General features: G+C 42.6%; 2 protein-coding genes across 6 annotated transcripts in view; one reads left to right on the top strand and one right to left on the bottom strand.

Moving 5' to 3' along the window:
• tbpl1 (TBP-like 1) lies at window positions 1-6,979 on the top strand. 2 transcript variants are annotated; one of them, XM_056428406.1, is made up of 7 exons: window positions 1-90; window positions 1,416-1,656; window positions 1,770-1,852; window positions 3,329-3,392; window positions 4,253-4,356; window positions 4,849-4,943; window positions 5,250-6,979. In XM_056428406.1, exons 2-7 carry the CDS (start codon window positions 1,522-1,524, stop codon window positions 5,330-5,332), a joined length of 564 nt encoding a protein of 187 aa, XP_056284381.1. In that variant the 5' UTR covers window positions 1-90; window positions 1,416-1,521; the 3' UTR covers window positions 5,333-6,979. The 2 variants fall into 2 exon arrangements, with proteins under 2 accessions (XP_056284381.1, XP_056284380.1); XM_056428405.1 differs by having other exon boundaries at window positions 4,849-5,337.
• A 226-nt stretch (window positions 6,980-7,205) lies between these two features.
• Window positions 7,206-9,350, bottom strand: part of slc2a12 (solute carrier family 2 member 12) — a 17,663-nt gene continuing 15,518 nt past the window's right edge. For all 4 annotated transcript variants that reach the window (XM_056428403.1, XM_056428401.1, XM_056428404.1 and 1 more), the window contains exon 5: window positions 7,206-8,308. In XM_056428403.1, the coding sequence (XP_056284378.1) occupies window positions 8,172-8,308 (137 nt within the window). In that variant the 3' untranslated portion in view covers window positions 7,206-8,171. The remainder of the gene's footprint in view (window positions 8,309-9,350) is intronic.

Here is a 9,350-nt window from a genome sequence, read left to right as displayed (position 1 = left end):
ATTTTTTTTTTTTTTTTTTTTTACCGTTGACTGTGCTGTTTACGTCTCGAGGTTACTGCACTGAGCTAACTGATGAGGTAGCTGAAGAATGTAAGCAAACATTCCAGATACACACATTTTTCATTTGCACGCAAACCCAACCGGAAACGGAGTAAATACCTCGTCCTCAGTGTAACGTTAGACAGTTAGCCTGTCAGCTAGCTTAGCTAACAACTTTTCATTCATTACCGCTTGCGCACTCTCTTTGTTGCTCGCTAACTGATAGCTGTGTTCCCAACGGGAGCAGGGTGTCGTTACTCTTCATTTACAGCCGTTGATATCGCCACGTTTCACGTCAGTCCATGTCGTGATGCTGATTTAGTTTGCGATTTATAGTTGACAGCCGTTTGTTCGGCTAGCAAAGGGTTTTGCTAGTTTAGCATCAATTCCCTAAACAAGCTTATCAGTTGCGTTACTCTGTAACATTACTGGGGTCAGCTGTAACGACAATGCAACTCGCTTTCTGTGGCGAGCTGAATCGTAATCATTCGCACATTTAACGTCAGGTTCTTATGCATTTTAAATCGACTTTAGCCTCCAATGTACCAACTGCCTTCTTCTTGCTTGGTGATTTATAGCTACGGACGCTCGGTAACGGATGATGCTGTATCCCCAGTGGGAAAGCTAACGTTAATGACACGTCGCAACAAATAACGTAGAAGTACCGTAATGTAAAATATCTACATTTACGAATTGTGTAATTCACTATTCTAATATGTTGCATATGTCTGATTCGTGTTTCGAGTGTTTGGGAACCACATAGCTGGGGAACCGGATCAATTGGTGCTGCAACTAAGGTGCAAAGTTGAGCCCCCTGCATCACGTTTTTATTCACGTTTTAAAAACAACATTTAATAATACGGACTCTATCTGTGTGTTAGTTGAGTGTTGATGTTATGATGATAAAAATGAAGGCTACGGGCTATTGCATTTGTAGTCTTTATAAAGATATGTTAAACATATAAAACTAGAACGGGCACTCGGTAGAGCGCATACCTTCGCATATCACAAGATTGGGCATTGAATTATGAACATGTTGGCATTAGTTGCATGCCAATTGGATCGAAATTGACCGTGCTATGGTAAAAAGAAGATTGTGACCTTTTCGTGACCTTGACATTGACCTTTGACCCGATAGATCCCAAAATCTAATCAAATGTTCCCCGGATAATAACCAATCATCCCACCAAATTGCATGCGATTCGGTTTAATACTTTTTGAGTTATGCGAGTAACACGCATACAAATAAATAAATAACTAAATACACGGCGATCAAAACATAACCTTCCGCATTTTCAATGCGAAGGTAATCAAAGTTAAAACAGATTTGTGAAACACTGACACTTGTCATTTCTCCCTCTTAAAATCCCTTCCAGCTCAACTTGTCTCCCTGTCCGTCCATGAAAAGATGATTGTGGCGTTGATGATACATGTGTGAGGAGAACGCTCCTGTGGTCCTCTTGCCGCACCGCACACTTCCTCATGGATTCCAGCAATGACGATGCACTTGATATCATCATCACCAATGTGGTGGCAACTTTCAGGACAAGGTGCCACCTCAACCTGCGCACCATTGCCTTAGAGGGAAATAATGTCATCTATAAACCAGAATTTGGGGTAAGGAAGTCAAAAACTGCGAAAGAGCTCCCCTTTATTTTGATTATGTAAAGATGTGCTGCATTTATGAAATGGGTCAGTTTGTCAGCATTCAAATTTGACCACTTTTTCAGAAAGTCATGATAAAGCTCCGTAAACCCAGAATAACAGCCTCAATCTGGTCCTCGGGGAAAATCATCTGCACTGGAGCAACAAGGTAAGATACTCACACAGACCATTAACTGACTGGAAGTGCAACAATAAAATCTGGAGCTGCCCATAACAAATGGAGTTGGCTGTTTCCAATGGCCGATTGATTTTCTCTGATGAGGAAAGTGTTGTCTGCTGATGTCTTGCCTCCTTATTGCCCGTGTAGGAATGTAGCCCAACATCAAATGCCAATAATGTGGAGGCGATACCATGTGTCCAACCTGTCACAGAGACAATGCCAGGGTTCGTACGGTCATGGAAAACCTGGAAAAGTCATGGAATTTTAAAATAGTCATTTCCAGGCCTGGAAAAGTCATGGAAAAAACTCAAATCATAAAAGTTTTGGAAAAGTCATGGAAATTTGTTATAATCACATGTTCATTTACGCCGAGTTTGAAATAATGAAAATGTTTTTTAACCCTCCTGTCGCCTTCGGGTCAATTTGACCCGATTCAATGTTTAATGTCGGTGTTCTTTCGGGAGTCAACAAACAAACATAAAGTACCTCACACTTAAACTTGGAAAACAATATTAATTCTAATAATTTTCTGGAGATTTTAATAGCTGGGGTCATATTGACCTCAAGGGTAAAATATGTTAGTAAATATAAAGGTAACAGGAGGGTTAAACATTGAATCGGGTCATATTGACCCGAAGGCGACAGGAGGGTTAAAGAAAAACGCTCAAAATATAAGCCGGCGTACGCTCTCAATATGCACAATGTTTCACATTTTTCATGTTTTTACCGAGATTTCAGTTTGGTCTTGGAAATTTGCTTTCAAGTCATGGAAAAGTCCTGGAAATCCATCGGTCAAAATGTGTAAGAACCCTGCAATGCTGACATTACACATCAGAGATAGTGATAATCTTTTTAGGCAAATCAGCCACCTCAAACTCAACGCCGTTGGTTGTTTGTGCCTTGAACTGTCACGTTTTACGAGGTTCTATTTATGTGTTTCACCTCTTCTGCATGCCAAACCAGAGAGGCAGGCACGTGCACAGACAGACCCCGAGTGGTGCTCAAGCACCGGCCCCTTTTGCCCTGGATGAGGAAAGTGCCCTTTCTGCTGGAGACACATTTTATCTTCATTCATCAGTATTTAAGAATCAACATGACTGACATCAAGTCCCCCCAAATGTGTTTTGATATCTGACGGGGCATTTATTTGAGTTCTTGTGTTTGCACGTTGATTATATGGAATTTTTCGTTCCCATCATTTTGTAAATGAAAATAAATTGTAAGTAATAGAAAACATGTAATTTTGTTTAGCTCTCATGTCTTCGCCCAACACAATGTGTTTCAGGTTTTGTGTAGCAACCAATTACTTGCTAACTTCCAGTGATCAGTAGATGAATCATTTTGGCGATGGGTGCCCTTTTTTGGGGGTTTGAGCACCCGCCCCCCAACATGTCTGTGCCCGTGCCTGCAGAGAGGCACCGGATTGTTTTTCTGACTTTCACTCTGTTCTTTTCTTTTGTTCAGTGAGGATGATGCAAAAATTGGTGCTCGCCGGTTAGCACGCGTCCTGCAGAAACTCGGCTTCAAGGTGAGCAAACCTTTTGGTTAACTCCATCATAACAGATGCCACACTTTATTTGTTGGGGGGGAAAAGGCAGACACATGTATACGAATGCAAAAATGTAGCTTATTTTAATATCTGTCAGAGGTTCACATTTCAGATCGTCTATTTCAGGTTCAAGTCGTTTTACGTTCTTACATAATTTTCTAGCGGAAAACGATAAGTTTTGACATGTTGACTCAATTATTAGGCAGATAAGAAAGTCTGGTGTGGATGTTGGGTGAGGTTTTCCCAAATTTGTGTGAACTCTCATGTCTCATTTGTCTTAGTTTGTGCTCGTATCCTCGAAGGTTAGTATAGTAAGGTCCATTTGTACCAAGGAGGTACAACCCTAAGCCTCACTGCACTTCCTTTACATTCTTATTCAGTTTAAAAGTGTTATACAGCGAGGGGTAAACCACGAAGCAAGATTAGTGGGGTGGAGAAGTATGTTGGGCGTAAAAGTCTGGCTTCTCGGCAAGATCGCCATGGTAACTTATGCTGCACACCTAACCTGGTGTGGAGGAGTTCATGCTCACAGTTTCCAATTAAAAATCAGCGTCTCTGTGCAGGGGGAGAGAGGGCCGAGAGGCCAGATAGATCCGATGGCTTTTCTTGACGACACGGGTTCTAAGAGGAGCCGAGAATAAGTCAACCAAACGTCTCGAGTGATTTTTCCACGTATCCTCCATCATGGGACAGTGTCAGACCGAAGTACAACGCTTGAATATGCAGAGTCGTCTACTTATTGGGTGGACAGCGCAAGACCAAGATTGAAAGACGAGAGTTCTCCTGGGATGTGAAATGATGAATCCGTTGCCGTGTGCTCCTGTGTGTGGTCTGTCCAGGTGAGGTTTTCAGCCTTCAAAGTTGTGAATGTCCTGGCCGTGTGCTCCATGCCGTTTGCGATCCAACTCATAGACTTTACGAAGAAAAACCGCCCCATTGCCAGGTAACGCAGTACCACACATCACGACCACTATCGCCACCGCCCAGAGCTTTCGGAGCAGCATTGAGAAATTATTTACTGTACTGATTTGTTTTTGACTGAATTTCTTACGTTTTAATAATGCTCACTTTGGTTTATTAGTTTTGAGATATAAATGTGATGAGAGAAAAAACAGACCACTGTCATTATCAATCTTTTTTTATTGGGATTTGTATTCAGTTTCGCCTAAGACACCTCAACACATGTATTATCACATGAATGGTCTTGTTTACTTTGTGCTTTAAGTGATTCAGTATTTGCACGGACAGGCTGACCTCTAGTGGTGGCAGCACTGGTCAGCACCTCTGGTCCCATGAGCAGACGGAGGATGTTTTTTGTTGTCGTAGGCAGCCTCTGAGTCACTTGTTCAAGAGACAACATATCCCTACACATGCTGGCGTGTGCACTTGTTTTAAATATATGTGTGTACAATATTTTTTTTATTTTTTTTGTCAGTTACGAACCAGAACTCCATCCCGCTGCCACGTACAGGATCAAACACATCAAGGCAACTGTCCAGGTGTTCTCTACTGGCAGCATCACCATTACAGGTACCTCTCACACTGCCACACCTACATGCAGACGAAACTCTCTCACCCTGGTTTACGCACACCAGCTTATGGGATTGAGGTTGTGTTGTGGTAATGCCCTTTTTATATTCTGTGTCTATCAGAAAAGCGGCTTGTTAATAACCCAATTCCCCGAGGCATTTCACTCGGGGTGAAATAGTTTATTAGCTGCGTTGCGATGGTGCCGGCTATTCTGTAAACGTCTGTATGTGGGATTTATTGCCATATTTCACTGTTAATTGTACTCTAAGATTATTCTCATGCTTCCATCCCTATCCCCTGCTCCAGGACCAAATGTGCAGAACGTGGCCACAGCGGTTGAGCACATCTACCCACTGCTGTTCGAGTGTAAGAGAGCCCTCTGCAAATAGAAGAACGAGTGGAAGGAGGAGCAACGAAAGACGGACAAAGGCGTGACCGATTTGAGGAAGCACTTTACCCTCGGATTTTACCTGCTTTTTATGGCTCGCCGGAAACAGCCTCAGACTGCAAACGGGACCAAGAGCCTGGATGTCACCTGGATTTAAAAAACGAAACAAAACCCTTCGACAACCCCAGTTGGAGTCTTACGAGTTCCCACTCTCACCAAAATGTATTGTTGTTGTGGATTGTGTGACTTTGGGGATTTTAACAATCTTAACCTGCAAGTGTACGTCTTTTTTAAACATCAAGTCCGTCGGGGGGGAAACCGGTTTGACAAAGCCGACATGGCACCGAAGCGCGAGGCGCCTGTTTGCTCGCTCTGTTGCCTCTGAGCGCTTCTTTGGTCGCGTGGACACAGAAAGACCAGTTCATCGAGCGTCTTCACCATTTCAATGCTTAGCAGTTGCGAAGAGTCAACACACTCAGAAACTGCGGCGTGAACCTTTTTATAATACAAGACGCCGTCACATCTGCTACTCCGTCCACGGCTCGTTTGTCGACGCGTTAACGCAAATACGAGGCGTCCGCTGCATTCCCCGCGTTTCTGCCCAAAGAGAAGAACAGCCGTCTCCCCGTAGGCGAAGTCGCGACCGTTCCACGCGTACGCAAAGTACGAGCAGGTCCGGTTGCAGATGGACTTCTCCACTCACAATATACTCTCGTCAGATTGTTTTTATTCTTGGCTTCTCGCATGTCCTTACTTAGTTTGGTTAGTTGACGATAAACGCGTTCTTGTTCCTCAACTGTGGCGTCGGAGCGGAATGCAGACGTCTTGTTTCATTTAATTCACTGTCATTTCTTAACAATAGTTTTAAACACACGGGAAAGATGAAATCTTTTTTTTTTTTTCTCGGCCGGACAATGTACAGATCAAGATCGCTTGTCCTACATGTTTTGGAGGGGTTGGAAGGGATGTTTGATGTCTCAGGTGGTGTGTGGAGCTACAGATCCCCAACGCACTTTTCACTTCGGCCAACTTCTGGCCACGGCCGGCCACCGGACGATCCAGATGTCGTCTCAAGGGAACGACGGACACGAGTCGCCGAGCGGTCGCCGTCTTTCACTTAACACGGCGACGGACAAGTCGAGGCAGATAGTTCAGGAGTATAGTTCTTAAACACTGTCCAGAATTGGTCTTTGGAATCGCTGCATGGGAACAGGGCAAAGTAAAAGAAAAGTCGGTGAGAAAAATGGATGGTAATGTTTAAGTAAAGAACTCAAAATTACAAATGTATCAAGTTATACAAAGTTGTATGGCAGTTAATTCATGAGTTTTTCAAGGAACATAAGACCATGCACAGTGTTCAAAGAGCCCATGATTCTAGTTTTAGCCAGTAAAAAAAAACACCTTCATAGAATATAATTTTCCTAAACAAGAAACAATGTGTAAGTGTTTTTAAATGTGAAAACCTAATGACAGGCAACGTAGACGTATGTATGGGATCTGATGGAAAAGAGGTTGAGAAAAGAAAAGAAAGAACTCGGGCACGTCTCAAGTATGTGGACTTTTTGAACCGGTGTCAACTGAGCATTTTGTGACATTTGTTCAGAATTTTGTATTTTGTATAAAAATAAAGGTTCATTATAAAACGCCACGGCGGGATCGTGTCCTCTCGTTTGGCCTTCTCCTGATTACAGGTGGAGCGAAGCTTTTCAGTGCGACGTTGCAAATACGTTTCGGCATTTTCCAACGTGAAAGAAGAAAAAAAAGACGGGGTGTCAAAGTACAGATATTAAAATGGTCACACAGAATGGTCATTCTTTCTTGTTAATCACGGAGGTTTGATTTTAGCATCACAAACACAAGTCACAACACAAAAATAAAAAGAAACATCCCTCACTTTTTATACTTTTTTTTTCACGCCAACGGTTTACAGTCAGTCCAATATTTCGACTAGATCTGATGAGTCCAGTTTTTCTTTGCTTGACCGCTTGCTTGGAGTGTAGATTCATTATACATTTTGTTATTGCTTGATCCCATAAGATGTAAAGGACACCTGTGGCCTTTCCCCATGTGTGTGTCGTGTAGATTGCGGTAGCCACAGTGTGTAGACGGTGTGTTCTGCAGCATGACGGCTTTGAGCCCTGTTCAGGTTATTACAGACAACAAAGCAGCATATTCATTATGATAAAGGAAATCATCTTGAATCCCAAAGAATGTTACATACACAGGCATTTCAAGTGATTGGCGTCTAATCATTCCCATTTGTAAATGTAAATAAGTCCAAAATGGAAAGAAAACTAAAAGGCTGTATAGTAAAGTCTCGTCAATTCTATCCTGGCCTTGAGGAAGAATTATACAGCATCATTGGAGCTTTATTATTAAAAAGAGACCCAATGACTCTTCATATTATTATATCATATATATTTTATAAAATAAATATATTTCATTCTATAAATATGTTCAATTCTTTTCGTTATATTTTGTCCTGCTTTTTAACGAGCAATCGTGAACCCTGAGATATCCTCGTTTGAGCAAATTCCCACAATACTTCAGTGTGATTTAATTATTTCCTATATATGCAATTTCCACGATCCCTTTCTAGGATGTAGAACTATACATGACGAAGATGTCATGATAGGAATCAACTGGAAATGCGGGGGATGTACAGATGTACTCCAAAGTCTTAACAGTGCTAACATATTGTCCTCATTGGCCCTTCGCTCTCCTTCAGGTGAGGTGTTCAGTTGTGTTAAAAAAAAACGTCACGACTTTCCAAAATCTCTACGGACGTGCTGCTGCTGCTGATCTCTGAACAACGTTAAGATCGCGTGGAAAGCTGCCATTTATTTCTTCGCCAGTTCTTTGGATATCTCCTCCAGCGTGCGCCCTTTGTTCTCCGGGACACAGAAGATGACGAACACCAGGAGAACGAAGCTCATGGCGGCGTACAGGAACATCATGTTGGCCACGCCAATCTTTTCTAGAAAAAATAACAACAGCAAAGAAATGTGTCATTAAATGACTGCACCTCAGCTCATACGTGTGTTTATAAACTGTTGACCTAGATGTCCGGTGGCTCCGGGCTGTTGGCACGAATGGCAAATAAAACCTTTAAACCTGTATGTTTAGCTGGCTATGACCGAGCCTCCTCATTGGTTGGCTCAACTGGCTACGGAGGCTGTAATAAACTTTAGAGGTACTTCACAAGTAAGAAAGCTTTGGACTTGGCAGCTAAACCCTAAAAAAAAATTTAGACGCACCTTTTTTCTGCCGAAAGTGAACAAATGAAACCGGTTTAGCACGGAATCTCTGGCTATAAAGATATCAAGTTTGCTAGTTGCTGTAACAAACATTACATACATTTGCCTTTTATTGACACAATATGAAAGTGAAGAGCATGCAGATGGATCTCAAGGTTCAAGGTTCAAGGTTTTTTATTTGCCATCTGTGCCTAGACCAGCAGTCCAGACACATCGGAATTATTTTTGCAGGGTTCTCCGAGTCAACAGATACAAAACAAACACACTATAATCATAATAATAGCAGGGTTTTTCCTGCAGAGAACATTTGGGCGTGCGCCTACGCCGTTTTCCCGAGCGCCTAAGGCAAAAAAAGTCTGCGATGAAAAAAAAAAAAAAAAACTGTTCATCACGTGCATGTCAGCCAATATGTTCTCAACAGTATGTTTCAAGTCGGCTACAGCCGAACCCTCGTTCTGTTTTGATCAATAGTAATCGAGTTAATAAGCGTGTCTTCTTGTCTGGTCAATACGCAACTGTGAGGTGAATGGACAGAGCGGCCAGCTGCTGATCACTCAACAGCCCGACGTGCACGAATACACCTGGACTATATAGGGATGCACCGATCTGATCGGCGCCGATCCATATCGGCCAATATTCCCATTATCGGTTTTGATCGGCGCTCTCAAAACGGCGTTTCAAACTTGGCGATCAGATGACGTAACATCTGCGAGAACTATCAGACGTTTCAATCGCGCCGCATAGCGGAGACCATGCGCCGGC

This window comes from Pseudoliparis swirei, chromosome 12 (genome assembly GCF_029220125.1).
Source record: "Pseudoliparis swirei isolate HS2019 ecotype Mariana Trench chromosome 12, NWPU_hadal_v1, whole genome shotgun sequence".
NCBI classification, from domain to species: Eukaryota; Metazoa; Chordata; class Actinopteri; order Perciformes; family Liparidae; genus Pseudoliparis; species Pseudoliparis swirei.
This window is presented reverse-complemented; position numbering and strand designations above follow the sequence as displayed.